The 17761-nt window shown below is 40.0% G+C and overlaps 3 protein-coding genes across 3 annotated transcripts in view; 1 reads left to right on the top strand and 2 right to left on the bottom strand.

Annotated features, from left to right (window-relative positions):
• Positions 1-17761, bottom strand: part of LOC311057769 (nicotinamide N-methyltransferase-like) — a 344908-nt gene that overhangs the window by 95464 nt on the left and 231683 nt on the right. The gene's annotated exons all lie outside the window — the stretch shown is intronic.
• Positions 1-17761, bottom strand: part of LOC311057760 (short transient receptor potential channel 4-like) — an 82713-nt gene that overhangs the window by 23376 nt on the left and 41576 nt on the right. The window lies entirely within an intron of this gene.
• LOC311056747 (androgen-induced gene 1 protein-like) lies at positions 10198-10818 on the top strand (the record flags this gene model as incomplete). The annotated part of the gene is made up of 1 exon (XM_084073553.1): positions 10198-10818. One exon carries the CDS (start codon positions 10198-10200, stop codon positions 10816-10818), a length of 621 nt encoding a protein of 206 aa, XP_083929679.1.

The following is a 17761-nucleotide window of genomic DNA, read 5'->3' as shown; positions in this document are numbered from 1 at the left end:
TTAGTTGCCCTTGTCTTTCTGGTGTGGTCCCCAGCAGTCAACTCAGGGTCACCCCAGACTACACCAGAGGGCATTACACCCTTGCTGGCCACCAGTGGGCGCTCATTAGATTTGTGTAGAGCTGCTGTGATATTATGCTGTGAGTTTTGTTTGCTCTATTGTGCTATATGGGTTACAAACGTCCACATCATAGGTGTTACCAGTGTACAGTGGTAGGACAGCTATAGGAAAGTTGCGCATCTCAAATCGTGCCTGCGCTTCCTCGGCTATTACTTTTCTCTGCATTACAAGTTACATAGTCTTGTAGTTTTACATCACCGTTAGGAATATACTGTATACACACGTGCCCACAACACCCATAATACCTTGATTGATTAATTGATTGAATACTTAATTAACAGCCTGCAAAGACAAGCACAGGAAAGCACAGTTCAATACAAGGTCACATCACCTTTTAACCAGTGCACACTTATCCACATTAGAACCATACTGATAAGACTCCCAGTAAGTGTCTATTTACAATATACAGTACATACAACAACTATAACTTAGGACACTGGTTTGCATTGCTGCTACTGTATATACAGTATAACTGTATATAATACAAAAATCACACCCTGTGTGAAGGTAGCGGCGCCTTTGATACATTTTGTCATCGATATGTGTTTATAATGTGTTTATAGCCACGTGTCATCTGAAGCTTGACCAATCACTTTGTTGACGCACCTGACCAATCAGAACGTTGACGGACCTGACCAATCAGAACGTTGACGGACCTGACCAATCAGAACGTTGACGGACCTGACCAATCTGAACGTTGACGGACCTGCAATCAGAACGTTGACGGACCTGACCAATCAGAACGTTGACGGACACGGACAAAGTCAGGTATAGAGAAGGATCCGCTCTATACCTAAAGGTATCTCTATACCTAAAGGTATAGAGCGGCTAGCGCCGCTAAAAAGTATATCACTGGAGAAGAGATAGGAGGTAGGGTCCATGGGGGAGGTAGGAGAGGTAGGAGAGGTACTAGTGGACATTGATATGCAAGAGGAAGAAGAGGAGATAGAGCATATGGAAGTGGAACAGGAAGTAGAGGCGATAGCGGACATGGAAGTGGAAGAGGAAGTAGCGATAGAGGATATGGAAGTGGCAGAGGAGGTAGATGACATGGAGCAGTGAAGTAGGATAGGGTGCATCCACACATGTACGTCAAGTTGACGCTAGGGTCGCAAGCCCTTGTTCCGGTTCCGGCCATTTTTGTCCGTTACGCAATGAAAACCGGAACCCGGATATGCTTTTCAGACGGACGTCGGGACGGAACTTCCGGTTTTTAACTTAACATGGGAGAGGATGGTACTTCCGACTTCCGTGCGAAAACTTGACGTACATGTGTGGATGAATCCTCATTATATTCACCCCTGTATGAGTCCTCAAGTGTCAATTTAGACTATTGCTATGACGGAAACAACATTTCTTACTGCTCATTTGACCAAAGCCTTTACCACAAGCATTTCCCCCTGCATCAGATTCAGAGTACTGCAGAACCACATAATGACAGATAACACCCTGTTGCCAAACAGATTCTCTCTGCACTGTCTCATCTCCTCTTCAAATAGAATTAGTATGAGGCCGCTGTACAGATTCCCCTATGAAAGAAACTCAGACCATGTAAGCTGGTAAGCTGTACTGTCCCATCATTAGTACTGGATCTGGAAGTATAATGGTGCTACTTATTACTTATTGACAGCTCCCTGTCTTTTCATCTGTGCTAGGAGTAGAATCACTTTGTCTCTTTTTGCTCTTTCTGTGTGTGCATGTGCGTGTGTGTGTGCGTGTGACGCGTGCGTGCGTGTGCGTGTGTGTGCGCGTGTGTGTGTGTGTGTGTGTGCGTGTGTGTGTGTGTGTGTGTGTGTGTGTGTGTGTGTGTGTGTGTGTGTGTGTGTGTGTGTGTGTGTGTCTCTCTTCTCAGATTGGCCTGTACAGCCACCTGAGGACCCACAGATGACCAGACCCACCAACAGGAGGACAATCATACTCGTTTCGAGTGATCGCCGATGATAGTGTGTGTGTATGTGTGTGTGCGCGTGCGTGCGTGCGTGTGTGCGTGCGTGCGTGACTGCGTGCGTGCGTGCGTGCGTGCGTGCGTGCCTGCGCGTGGGGTGCAGAGAATTTCGATACAGATCATCCGCATTACAGGTATGCATGTGTGTGTGTGTGAGTTGTTTTACAAACATAGTGTATTGTATTTGTATGTGAAATGTGTATCAATGTTTATCAGCCTAATTGCCTAATGGCGTTTCAAATGACTTTGCATTATTATGATTAATAAACTGTCAAGCTTCTCAGCTTCTGGCTGAGATAAGTGTTTGAAGCGTATCTATAGTGTGATTCCCCTCAGCTCACACATTTCAACATGATGATGTGAACACATGCATGGCTGATAGTGAGAACATCAAGTTAAAAGGGTAAGTATGTCTACCACCCATCAGCACGGTGATTGAGTTCACTACGCAGCTGAATTGATTTAATTACCAGATATGCAACACGGCACAAAGCGACGAGCAGAGCATCCTTACAGGGCATTTGTTCTCAAAGTGGGGTCCGGGAACACTCAGGGGTCCTTGTGGGAGTTCCAGCTAAATGAGGAACAGTTTAACCATTTAAGACCTTTTTACAGTAGCAGTGCCAGCCGCTCTACATTAGACCGTGTGTCTGTCAGTCTGTCTGTCCATCCGTGTGTTTACTTACTTTCTGTTTCAACTGTTGTTTAGCAGTGTTTCTGCTGCTGCAATGTCCAAGTTTACCCTTATGAACCTGTAGAGTAGCCATAACAACAATATAGAACCTTGAACCTAGGCTGGCATAACTAGCCCTTAGCTATGCTGCTATAAGGAGGACTTCTCACGGCTCACTGTGCAACTCTCTCCTCTTCGCATCCCCTCCTCTTCTCCCTTCCTCTCCATCCCATCCTCCTCTCCCTCTCTCCATCGGCTCATTTCCCTCTCCCTCTCCATGTCCCTTCAATGCGTGTCACTATAACTCAACTTCTGGGGGAATTCGTCCCCAGAGTTTTTGTGCTTTCTCAGCAGGTTCCCATGGGATCGTTACTGATTGCAGACCCCCAGCTGTGGCTTGAGGGTTTCCATGGAATACGACTGCAGACTGTTATTATATTATTGTTATTGTTGTCATTATAGTTGCTATACTATTGATTTTGATGTTTGACTTTGAGGCTGCGTGTAGGGAGACTATTTATCCTGGCAGCAGTGTTGGTTATGTGTGTGAGTTTTGCGAAAGAATGTCAGAGACTGCCTCATCTTCGGACGACAAGGAAACCAGCCAGCGACTCACTGCCAAAACGACTTCACATATTCACACCCCATTGCCTTTGGAAACGTCAACAAGTATAGTTGCGTATACTGACAACTGTACACACACGTAGATGAGCCCAGTTCTACACGATGGTATACATCTGGACTGGAAGGGAACCCAGGTTCCAAGTTGACAGAAGACGTCAGAAAGAAGATATTGTGCCTTTACCTCCACTCATAGTGTTGTCCCATCCCTAGGAAGGGACAAAAGGCAGGAGTGTGGAGGTTATTTATAAGTGATTTAGATATGAAATATATAACCAAACGTGCCTTATATGTATAATTTCATTTAATCATTATTGTTTAATTGTCTCTATATCTATATAATCATATGCTATGTTTTAAATCATCTAGCTAAGTTCATTAATATTTTTGAAAAATCGTGAAAAAATATTTTTAATATTTTTTTCATGAAACTGTTAGGATTTAGATTTAGAAGAACCTTAATGGGTTAAAAAAAATGTTTTAACTTGTTTCTGAACCCTCTATTGTATCTAATATCGTTATGAGTCAAGTTCTTAGCTCTCAGCAGAATTGGTAATAATCAGAATAGGCACATGCACCCTATGACACATGTTATGAGGGTGGGTAGGTAAAGCAACGTCTGCCATCAGGACAAGCTCAGCAGTAATTAGTAACGAAAGCTGTGCTGACAACTCAATGTCTCCCCGAAGGAGCTAGAGACGGTGCTACCATGTGTGGGTAGCAGGATGGTTCAAAGGGAAGGGCCCTAGCTATAGAAGCATATACTGTACTTCACCCTGTTAACTTACGTGATGCAATAACTTCTGTAACTTGTGTCAACTTGCTGCAGCTACTTCAATACATCTGTGCTAAAATGAGGATTGTGTTATCTGTCTGATTCCTGAAATCACTCCATCACAACACCTCTCTACTGTTAAATATTGAATGTATATCGATGATATACAGGTGCATACCAAGTAATTAGAATATTGTGAAAAGGTTATTTTCAGCTTGTCTACATTGTTGGGTCTGGTGTCTCTCATCTTTCTCTATAGACAATATCCCATTATATTCTCTATGAAGTTCAGGTCAGGAGAGTTGGCTGGCCAATCAAGCACAGCAATACCATGGTCAGCAAACCAGTTACTAGTAGTTTTGGCATGGTGGGCACTGGGCAGTCCTGCTGGAAAAGGAAATCAGCATCACCATAAAGCTTGTCAGCAGACAAGACGCATGAAATGGTAGACTACTGCGCTGACTATGGAAAGAACAAAAAACAATGGTGCTGCTTGCACAAAACATTTTTTCACCCACTGTTTAACTCATTTAGACCGGTAAAGTATCTGTGCCAATTTAGATTTCTTTGGCTATTTTAGAAAAATCGTGAAAATCTTTTAATATATATTTTTTAAAGCAAATTTTGTAAAATATTTTATTTCAGGGACCACCAGAAGCAAAGAATTGAGTTACAAATGTACACTTAAAAAAACAACAACTAATATTTGCACACATTTTCATGATTTTTCAAAAATAGCAGATCTAGTGCCGCGCTATGAGCTTGTATATCTGCTATTTTTGAATAGCCAAAGAAATCTTAAAATGACACAGATGCTTTCCCGGATTGAATGGGTTAACACTTGTAAACCTGTGATGTAACGATAAAGTTGACATGGCATCATCACTGACAGTGGAAACTTCACACTTGAATCAGGGCGACTTGTATTCTGTGCCTCTCTCCTCTCTTCCTCCAGGCTCTTGGACCGTGGCTCTTTTACACATTAAAATGCACAACGTTCTTTCATCTAAAAAGCACATTTTCAGGGCTCCTTGTGAAAAAAAAGCCCAAGGTGCCCAGAGCATTACTGAGTGCATAAATGAACATACTATTCAGAAGGTTGGGGGAAGGTTAGGGTATTGTCAAGAGGAAGATGAGAGACACCAGACACAATAACGCAGACGAGCTGAAGGACGCTATCAAAGCAAGCCTGGGCTTCCAAAACACCTCAGCAGTGCCACAGGCTGGTCGCGTCAATGCCACGCTGTATTGACGCAGTAATTTGTGTAAAAGGAGTCCCGGGCCACATATTGAGTGCATAAATTAATGTACTTTTAAAAGTACAAAAAGGTCAACATTTCTGTGAAGATTTTTTTTCAAATGGGTTTTAATATAATATTCTAATATATTTTCCACTGAGCTGTATGCCATACTCATTACGATAAAAAAAGGCTTGACATATTTCACTTTAGGTATGTGTAATGCTTTTAGCTGTTCAAACACAGATTTCCAAAATCCAAAAGATTTACAAATTATTGTTTACATTTTTACATATGACTCAAGTATCACTGATTATTCTCTTATCGGGTGCACATATCAAAACAAGTCAATCAAGGCACAAAAATCACCAGCACTCATGACATGTCCTATACTTTTGCTCACAACGTGTTGCATTGCGACCCCTGAGCTTGTAGATCTGCTATTTTGGCCAGGCGACACCATCGTGAAACAAAGTATAATTCCTTGAAGAACTCATCTCTGCATGCTATTGGATGGTGTATGATTGCCAAGGTTATTATAGGTTAGTTTTATCAGTCATAGGACACCCAGTTTGATATTATCATTCCTTTTGACTTGTTTTCAATTTCAGTTATAGTTTTAATTAGATTTTGAACAAGTTTGCTAGTTTCGTTTTTTTTGTGTGAAAAGGCTTAGTTTAGTTTTTTATTAGTTTTAGTATCTATAAGTTCACTTCACAACACATCGCTTAGCTGACTTTCACAGTTTAAAAAAGTAATAGTGGATACTGATAACGACTAAAACTAGGGACATTTTCAGTGTTATTTTTTTGGAATACACATCCATAATTTACACATTTAGATAGCTGTGTGAATGCTTGTTTACCACACATATGACAAAACTTTACTGCAAACTGCAAGACCATGGTTTGTGTGTACCGTGTTGATGGAAAAAAACAAACAAAGATTTTCAAAAGGGTTTGAAGAGTTTTGCAATAATTGTTTGCTTTTTTAATCGATGCTATAATATTTTGTTTTTGTTGTAAGGTTGTATGGCTAATATGCAGTTTAAAAAAAATAGACTATACAGTAGTTTCAAAGATAGTGCCTACGCAATCAGATGGGAAAAACGGTATACCAAGTGATGTTCCAAAGAGTTTAAACGTGTCATCTGAATCCTTTGAACAAGAAATGTCTTACCAGGACAACGGCGATCCTCATTATATTGCTCTCACCCTGGAGTCTAGACTGAGGCTAGTTAAGACGTGGTCTACTTCTGTTCTGAACGTAATTACTGTACTTGGAAAAATAATGAGGCCTCAGTATGTGTTCTTCTTGCAGAAATATATGTTTTTAAGGAAAATTAAATGAACATTTAAAATTCCAAGATGTGGATGACCTGATATAGCCCAGTGGTTAGGTCAGATGGGCTCCCAGGCATAACTCCCCGCTCTCCATAATAAAGCATGAAAATGAAAAATAAAAATAATATCAAAATAAAAGATGCACTCAAATGAATTGTCAGCTTGGTTTACTTACTAGACTGTGTTTGACAAACCCACATTTACAGTTATTTAAAGATTATGTCTATAATCTTTAAATAATATATTTAAAAGAAATAATAGTATGATTGTTATTTAGAATTGGTAGAACTTTGGCAAAGTTCTGGATTCTGAACGAGCTGTAGCTGTCTGGTAGCTTTTTGGAGAATTCTAACCCAGTGGTTCGCAAACCTTTTAGCTAAAGACTCAAAAGACAATTTTGATGTCTCCCCGGGACCAAACGACTGAAAATAGCAGATCTATAAGCTCATAAATATATATATTTTTTTATGTTTTAATATATATATTTTGAAATAATTTGTGAAAATTCCAGGGGAAAAAAAACTTAAAGGCTATTTAAGCATGACCCATATATTTTTTTCCGCAACCCAAGAATGGATCTCGACCCGATTTGGGGGATTTTTGTTCTAACCTGATGGCCCTATTAGGCGTGGATACGGTTTTCCTAATCTTATTTGAACGTTATTACTCTAAATCTTGCTATATTTATAAGATGATAAGAGGCTGCCTTTGTGATTGACTTGAAGTGCCTATTAACATTTTAATCCATAATTACATCAAGATGTCTGGCTTGTCCTCGCAGCCTTCAAAGACACGTTAGTCAAGGTGAGGCCTAACGTTCTGACTTGCTTCATTGGCACCCAAGAGCAATTACATCCACTCATTGATCTGCTGAATGCAGCAAATCTACGGGACTGCAATTGATGCAGAACTCATTGAGATTTTTGAGAGCCATTTAACCCATTCAATCCGGGAACGCATCTGTGTCATTTTAGATTATTTTTCTTCTTTTTTTTAAAAACTCAAATCTTTGCTTCTGGGGGTCCCTGGAACTAAATATTTTGAGATGGGGGTCTGCCGCCAAATACATATTATTTTGGTTGTTTGGTTGATATATCAGTGGTGCTCCAACTTTTTCATGTCAAGGACCCCCAAAATTATATGTATTTGGCCACGGACCCCCATCTGAAAGTATTTCTGTTCCAGCCCCCCCCCCCCCGGAAGCAAAGATTTGAGTCAAAGATGTTCGCTTGAAAAAATCTATATATTCAAAGATTTGCAAAAAATATCAGATATACAAGCTCTCGGTGCTGCACTATGAGCTTGTATATCTGCTATTTTTGAATAGCCAAAAGTATAAAATAATGGTTATAGCTGAAATCTAACATGACACAGATGCGTTCCTGGATTGAATGAGTTAAATGTGTGTCATCCACATAATTAAGGCACTGTAAGTGATTTTACTTGGCAGGAAGTTTTGCCATAATCTTACTATGGACAGTCCTGTAATGAGGCCAAGTCCAGATTGTATTCTTATCAAAATAATCGTTAGAGGTTAATGACCCCTGTTACTGAAAAATACAAAATACAAAATTGTAAAATACAAAATCACAGCTTCTTCAATAGAGGCTTAGGGCAATTTTAAAAGCCTTTGGAAAACTGCCTGATAGAAGATAATGTTTGCTATTTGCAGTAAATCTGTTACTAAATACCATAGCTGAAAACATGTCTTCAGAAGCTAAAGGGCAGAACAATAAGATAACAGGAGGACAGCATTAGATACCCTCAACGTTAGTCAATGGACTTACATTTGGTCATGTTTCCCGATTCCCGAATTACTTGTTGCTTCTTTGATTGTAGAGGTGACATACAGTAACTCTTTTCTTTGATATGGAAGTTTAATTGGTTGTATAATGCTCAGAAATCAGAAAGTAGCAAATATGTTGATGAAGTTATACAGCAAATGCAAAGTTTTTCTTTACAGATGCCATATTGAGCCTGGAGTTTTAAGTGCATTAAGTGCAGTACTTGTACGATGAATAGCGTAGATCAGTATTTCATTTTCTATTCTTTATGTTTTTTTGGGGGAACATTTTTGCCTATAATTACATGCCAAAAATAGAGATGGCAGGTTGAAAGTGGTTAAATGCTTTATTGCAAGCTCATTGTAGGACATCCAATGGATTCTTTTACAGACCATTATGTTACAATCACTATAATGACGTGCCATTAACAATCTCCACCTATCTCAGCCATTAGACCGATGCAGGTGTTTCAAACTCATCTTAGACCTCCTTCCCAGCCACTCCAATCAGTAGCATTCCAGTTCCATTTACACTTGACTGTGCTGCCAGGCATATTCAGTCTTTGATACACTCTGGTTTTACAGAGTAGATTGGGGTCCCAGAGATATAACATATACAACGGGGGTCTTTGGCCTAATATCAGTGGTTCTCAAACTTTTCCATGTCAAGGACCCCAAAGATTATACGGTATGTATTTGGCCGCGGACCCTCATCTCAAAATATGTTGTTCCAGGGACTCCTAGAAGCAAAGATTTGAGTTACAAATGTTGGCTTTAAAAAATGTATATATATTTAAAGATTTGCACAAGTTTTCACGATTAAAAAAAAATAGCAGATCTACGAGCTCATAGTGCAGCACTCGGTGCCACGCTATGAGCTTGTAGATCTGCTATTTGTGAATAGCCAAACTATAAAATATGGTTAAAATGATTGTGACACTATATTAGCTACTTTTGCTCGGGACCCCCTGGTATCCCTCCAAGGACCCCTGGCGGTCCCCGGCCCGGACCCCACTGTGAGAACCAAGGGCCTAATGCATATCAAACTGGGTGTCCTTGAAATGAACACGTTTCAGACTCACTGATCTATTAGATCTATTGTTTCGGCCGGAAGGTGGTGTCAACTTCAGTGGATATGCAGCATCACTACAGAGAGAAAGGTATGCAGATAAAATGATGAGGGTGGCAAAAAAAAGCAAAAATACAATCTACAAGCTCGTCCGATCTACGAGCTTGTAGAGCCATTATACATTATCATGGACTAAGATGCACTCACTGCCGATCTAGAATCAGATTGATCTGCAGAATGACGTTCAGAGGTGGAGAAAATATATATGCATAAAAGAACTGAATCTGAGGTGAAATGTGAACCTGCCTGCACAAATGGGCTTTGTGAGGCGTGCATGACAACAATGTGTGTTACAGTATGTGTGACCAGAGCTCCCGTCATCCTACTGTATATAAGGGGTTGCAGATGTAGAGAGTTTGAAGGACATCGATAAGAGGGAGAAAGATACAAAGGACAGACAGACAGACGGACGGACTGACAGACGGACAGACGGACAGACGGACAGACGGACAGACGGACAGACGGACAGACGGACAGACAAGCTGTAACCGTGCTGTCACAATGGCTGCGTCCCGGAGATTGCGTCTATGCGTTCATATTTTAATGTGTGCATGGTGCGTTTTTACGCTAATGTCATATGACTTCTACAAGAGGAGAGGGGACACTGGGAGACCCCCAGGAGTACAAGCATACGGGGGTCAATGGAAATATCTGACGTTCATCAATCTGGTCGTGCAGACTGTGTTGTTTTTATTGTGCATCTTTGCCGATATCCTCCACCCGAACCTCCCAGCCAAAGGTGTCCCAACTCTGTGGGTCGCATTAAGGGACAGAATATTCACGGTTCTAGCATTTCCTCTCGGTACCTTCGTGTTTTCCTCCTTCTGGTTGTTCTACGCATACGACAGAGAGCTGGTCTATCCAAAGCACCTTGATTTAATTATTCCTCCCTGGGTGAACCACGCCATGCACACCATCATCCTGCCCTTGCTACTGGTGCAGATGTGCATTCAGAATCACAGGTATGGCAGCAGAATGAAAAGCATCCTAGCTTTGGTTCTCTTTGGAGCTTCGTACCTTACGTGGGTGCTTTGGGTGCACCACGTCTCGGGTGTCTGGGCGTATCCCATCATGGCAAAACTGAGCCCAGAGGGCCTGGCTATATTTTTCGGTGTTGGAGTCTTCACCATGGTTCTTCTCTATCTGCTGGGCGAAAAGCTTAGCCACAAACTCTGGACCTCAGAAGACTGACTATGCAAGTGTGGTGTACCCCACTGGGTCCCCTGCCTGTGAAGTGAGAAGCCCCCACTGGGAGGACGGAAAGTCCACGTCCTTCTCCCACAACACTCCCCGCTGACAGGGGAGCACATATATATACTAATATCACCGTTCCCTCTCCCGAACACGGCCAATTGTGTTAGTATATACGCTGGGCCAAGCCGGATGCACCACGGTGGATTTGAACCCTTAGACTTTGCGGTGTTGGACAGGTACTGTACTGTACTTCACCCCTGCGCCACCCATTTCATTTCAAGGACCCCCAGTTTGATATGCATTCATAATAATAATGCATTTTATTGATATTGCACTTTACATTTGAAACAAAAAATGCAAAGTGCTACAGCACAGAATATTTTTTTTTGCATAAAAACAACATATCTAAAAAAGGAGTCTAAAAAAAGCTGTGAAAAACATGGGGGCAAAAAAGCTTTATTATTAACCATAGAACACTAACGTTGAATATTATCACACCATCACTAACGTTGGGTATATTTTACCCAACATAATATATTCCATAAAAGATACTTATCATCAAAATATATTAAAGTACAATACATGGCAAAATGAGGCACTCTTCTTTAATATTCCCAGGGTATATGGAAAGTACTAAACAACATAATAAGAAATGGTGCTAGTAAAGTAGAGATACCTAACTATTTTGTTAAAGATCAAAATATAATTATAAATAAAAATATAGATATAGTAAATGAATTTAATGACTATTTTGTAAATGTTGGTAACAAATTAGCAAATGAGATTGCGGAGCAGAAAAATGGGACTGGAACTTTGAAAATTGGAGATACCATGCAGAACAATCTCCACTCCATCTTCATTAGTAGCGTAGAGGAAAAAGAAATAATTGACATTGTGAAAAAATGTAAAAACAAAAAGTCCAAAGACTGGATGGGTATTGACATGACATTTGTAAAAGATATCATACAATGTATTGTGAAACCACTGACTTTCATATGTAATCAATCTTTTCAAACAGGTATATTCCCCAATAGCATGAAAACAGCTAAAGTTATTCCAATTTTTAAAAATGGAGATAGACACTTATTTGCCAACTACAGACCCATTTCCCTGCTTCCGCAGTTTTCAAAAATACTGGAGAAATTATTTGTGCACCGACTAGATCATTATATTGAGAAATATAACCTCTTGTGTGAACAGCAGTATGGTTTCAGAGAAAATCGGTCCACCTCAATGGCAGTGTTGAATCTTACAGAGCAGATTTCCACTGCCATTGACAACAAGGAATACACAGCAGGTGTGTTTATTGACCTTAAGAAAGCTTTTGACACAATTGACCATGAAATACTACTTATGAAATTAGAACATTATGGAATTAGAGGGGTTGCACATTCATGGCTAAAAAGCTACCTCGTAGATAGACACCAATATGTACAAATCAATAATGATAAATCCAATATGCAGAAAGTGAAATGCGGAGTTCCACAAGGATCCGTTTTGGGTCCCAAACTTTTCATTTTATTTATTAATGATATTTGTAATGTGTCTAACCTTCTGAATTATGTTCTATTCGCGGACGACACAAATTTATTCTGCCAAGGGAAAAATCTGGAAGAGCTTCTGAAGACAATGGAGAGGGAACTAAACATACTAAAAACCTGGTTTGATATAAACAAATTATCCTTGAATATAAGTAAAACAAAACTTATGATATTTGGAAACAAAAAAATTGAAAATGAAGTCACATTGAGGATTAATGATATTATTATAGAAAGAGTTTATGAATATAAATTTCTTGGTGTGTTAATTGATCATAAATTAAGCTGGAAATCTCATATAAATCATGTTAAAAGGAAAATGTCAAAAACCATTGCTATATTATATAGATCAAAAGAAATCTTAAACCAAAAATCATTATACTTACTGTATTGTTCCCTTATAGTTCCCTACATGACATACTGTGTGGAGCTATGGGGAAATACTTACAAAACCAATGTTAAACCAATTTTTATTCTACAGAAAAGAGTTATACGAATAATTAAGAGGACTGCTTACCGTGAGCCTACCAACGCCTTATTCATAAATTTACACACATTAAAATTCTGGGATATGATTGTTCTCCAAACCCTGTTAATTATGTTCAAAGCCTACAATAACTTACTTCCAGACTGTCTTCAGAAGCTGTTCGAGACCAAAAACACCCATTATGAACTTAGAAACACTGGCATGTTTGAAACAACATGGGCAAGAACCAATACTAAACAACACTGTGTATCAGTAAAAGGAGTAAGTCTGTGGAGCTGTTGCGATAATGAATTGAGGAGGTGTAGATCGATCTATGCCTTTAAAAAAATGTATAAAAACAATATTATAAACAAGTATAAAGAGATAGTGTGATCATGTATTATTTTGATTGTTATATAAGATTATTGTATAATAATGAAAATAAAACAGAGAATAAAACAAAAAAAGATATAAAAATAGATATAAAAAGAAAGTAAAAATAACAAATCATGTATACACATGTATAACCATATGTGAACATGTATTGTATTACGAAGCCAAAACCTTTGTCCTGTTTTTTTCTGTATTCTTTTTTTCTTCTCCTTCTAATTTAACTTTTGTGAAAATTAATTTGTTTTTCTTTGATTGTCATGGATGTATTTTATGTTTAAAGGGTAGGCAATATAAGCTATGTAGCTTCAGCCTACACCTTTTTTTGGTCACAACTATGCCATATATTATTGCTGCTATGTTTTGTGAAAATTGAGCATATTTTTGCATAGTGTTCTAATGACCAAAAATAAAAACCTGAAAAGTGAAGTGAATATAAAATATCACAAAAAAATGTAAACATTATCGGGGGGCCCTATAAAAAAGCGATACCATAATAAGACCTCTTATAGGCAAAATCGGTGAATAACTGTGGGAATTGTTAACAAAGAATTCCTGGTCCACCCATTCCTGGGACATGTGGGCCTTGTCCAGTGAAGGCACACTCTCCCTACATGACTGACAACTGTGGGAGAGCCCACCCGATTATCTATTTATACTCTCAATCACTAACGTTGGGTGAAAATCACCCATGGCATTAGGCCATAGACCCCCATTTGGTTATCACTGGGACACCAACATACAGTACACTGTAAAATCCTCAGTGTTTGTTTAACTCTGAGAGTGTACAAATGGACCTGTAAGCGTCCCTTTGGTTCCATTTGTTTGAGGTGGTATGATTACCTGTGATTGCAAATTGGATAGCTGTTACAAAGCAGGGGCCGCTGCCACATAATATTGTATGACATGGCGTTAATATTGAACCGTTGTTTTCTTTGATGAGACATCAATGGCTGCTGACCGTCGATAGATTTGAGACTAGCTTGGAGATAGCATAGGCCACTGGCTTTTCTTTTAAGTGACTACTATGGGCTCTGCATCCAAGTGATGCTGCAGCTTTGATTCGTTTGACAGCACTATTATCAGTGTTTCATTGTTTGATCGCACATTATCTTTTCTAATAACATCTTGGATTTATGTTAATATAATTAGTAGGGGGTTCCATCAAACAAAACTTTTGCACAGAGTTACTGTAGCAACTCTGTGTCTGTGGACCGCCTATGTCCACATATTAGTCCAGGGGCCAAGCCATATTTTGGTACCACCTAAGGTGACCGTAAAGTTTTTGTATTTTTGTCTTCCTACATGTCTCTAGTTTATATTTTGGTATGATAACCCTTCCAATCTTGTAGCTTAATGGCAGTTATCACTACCTACCGGCTAATGTATCCGGTAGGAGACACAAAGTAGAATCTTTGTGTCTCCTACACCCAGGCATCAAATTATTGCGACAAAAAACTAAATATAACCATGTATTCAAGGCTTCATGGGGTGTGCAATTGATAGAAAATAAATATTTTTTTGGGTGAACTCCTCTTTAGGTTTCCCAGGGGGACTCTCTACCCATTCAGCTATGACCACCCTGGACCGAAGGAGGGTAAACTTTTACAAGCTTATGGAAAGCAGTCTTTTTGCAAACACCAAAAATCTGAGAAGTTATCAATTGCACACCCCATGAAGCCTTGAATACATGGATATATTTTGTTTTTTGTCGCAATAATTTGATGCCCGGGTGTAGGAGACACAAAGATTCTACTTTGTGTCTCCTACCGGATACATTAGCCGGTAGGTAGTGATAACTACCATTAAGCTACAAGATTGGAAGGGTTATCATACCAAAATATAAACTAGAGACATGTAGGAAGACAAAAATACAAAAACTTTACGGTCACCTTAGGTGGTACCAATTTGTGAAAATATCAGTGTTGGCCCCTGGACTATATATGGGCACGCCCCCTTTTGTGGCCATATATGGAGCTGACTGATATGTTTGCGTCTGATGCCATCACAAATAGCGGTTAGACAACAACACACTCCATATTTTGGCATAGCTGCATTGGGAACTCCTTATATGGTTATGTTATAGTAACATGAGCGTGATGATGTGGTCCTCCCATTAGCCAATTTTAATATAGGATATCAAAGAAGTCTAATTTTCAGACATAAAAAAAACTAACAAACAACTAACAACTAACAAAAACCTGATAACACAAAGCAAAAACCCCTAACCATAAACCCCCCACTAAAATAGCTGAAATAGCTGCTCCACAAGCTGACAAAGCATCGTACAGTTTGTAGATCGGCTATATCCGTTATTTTTCAACAGATGAATGTATACAAATAAATGGAAATGTTCTGACGATGATCTCAAATAATCGCGATCAAGCCATCATGCAATAATTGTGGCAGGACCAAACGACGCTCGTGGGCATGTGTGTGTGTGTGTGTGTGTGTGTGTGTGTGTGTGTGTGTGTGTGTGTGTGTGTGTGTGTGTGTGTGTGTGTGTGTGTGTGTGTGTGTGTGTGTGTGTGTGTGTGTGTTGAAGTACAAAGTGATAAGAGACCTGTTGAGTGCCCCTGTACAGAGGATTACACCTCGTTGCATGGTAGGGGTAGGGTTACACGCACGCACACGCACACACACACACGCACACACACAAACACTAAGAGCTTCATTATTTTCCACATGTCTTCAGGCAGACACCTGAATTTCCCCCCCGAGGATCAATAAAGGTTTATCTAATCTCACCACAGCAGGTTTGACGGGGTTCATTGATCGGCTGACTTGAATAGAATCAAATAAATCACATCACAAACTTTTGCTGCGCACTTAATGGCCTCATGACTCACACAGCAGCATCACTCATAATGTAGTCGGCGCTATTCACAACACGTACGTTTACCTATACGCCTCATGTTCACACCAGGAACCAAGCCAATTACAGGAGCTGGAGTGTTTATTATCTAGCACTTGTCTCGCCCGCCCTCTTAAATCATCACAATAGATTAGAGCAGAAATGCCCCCCAGGAGACACGAGTAGGTGGGAACCAAAAATAGCCGTTGCAGCCTTTGCAACCAAGTGTCCACTTAACCCTCCTCGCAGGAAACAAAACCTATGCGGGGGCCTATAGCCTAAAGATTTCCCGTCAGGAAACACAATCGCTAGAAACATGAAGTATGTTGTTGGTGAAAACAATGAAGTCTGTCCTACACCAGTGGTGCTCAACCTTTTTCTGGATCAGCGCCCACTTGAAAATCATGAAAGCATTTGCCACTTATCAGCGGTCAGATGGGGGGGCCACATGTTCATTTTAATGATCAATCCACGATTGTGTTATTTCCAGTGGTGGTAAAAGGCCTGTGTTCAAAATGTTACGTGAGTTAAAGTACAAAAGTATTGGCATCAAAACATACATAAAGTACCAAAAGTAAAAGTACTGAAATGTTTGAAAATATTGTTCAAAAGCTCCCGTACCATGAAATGACTGCATTGAGACACTGAAACTGGTGCGATTGGTCTCAATAGAGACATTCAGGGTGCTTCTTGAGGACACACTACATAGTGACTGTACCTGTTTCATGTAACACTGTTTATCTTGCATCTGATTTTTAAATCTCTGTGTTGTTATCCATGTCCTCACTGTATTGTCTGATTCACCGCCTTTTGCGATTATTTTAATGTTGTTTTATGTTTCTGCTTTTCTTTTTTGCTTTATTGTCAAAGTTGTGACATTGTAATGTGATTCAAATGTTTGTTATCAGGGCGTCCTTGAAAAAGAGAGCTTGCTCTCAATGGGTTTCCCTGAATAAATAAAGGAAAAAGAAAGAAAGAAAGAAAGAAAGACACAACAGTTCACCTCCTAACTGCGGTGATGTTATCACCAGCAGAAGGCAGATCGATTTGGAGGTGGCTTTGGGCTTTGGGTTGAAACGACTGCTAATGAGGATTAGCATTCTGTGGATATCTATCACTTGAAAAGGGCAGCAGCTGGGTGGACTTTCTGCCCACTTCATGAAGCCTCTGTCCTCCATCAACGTGACAGTGCGATCGAAAGGGAAAGTTAGACGGAGTGAGGGGACAAACAACATAACAATGCAGTCCACTTGGACGTAATGTAGCTGTACAACACATCGCGATGTGAATGAATCAGGCTTATAAGGCTCCCGAGCACTGTTGCCAGATCTTGCGAGAGAAATAAGCGACCAGCTCTATGAAAACAAGCCCAAAAGAAGAGGCCACGTGAGCACTTTAAACCTATGTAGGCTATACACATTGGCTATTTACTAGCTCAAGCCGATCTACAAGCTCACAACGCGTTGCGGATGCGATGCGACATGTTGAGAGCAAAATGTGGTGTACTGTAGCGGTCCCCTGGCACAAAATATTTCCAGATAGGCGGGGGGGGGGGGGTCCCGGGAAACATACATTTTAATAATTTGGGTTGTCCTTGACCCAAACATATTTCAGAACCACCGATTTAAACAACATTAGGAAGGAAGCCCAAATAAGCAACTACAAGAAACAAAACCAAAACAAACGCGACCC

This window comes from Gymnoscopelus microlampas (assembly GCF_963454915.1).
Source record: "Gymnoscopelus microlampas genome assembly, chromosome: 12".
Lineage (NCBI taxonomy): Eukaryota > Metazoa > Chordata > Actinopteri > Myctophiformes > Myctophidae > Gymnoscopelus > Gymnoscopelus microlampas.
Note: the sequence above shows the minus strand (reverse complement) of the source record. Positions and strands in the feature narration are given on the sequence as shown.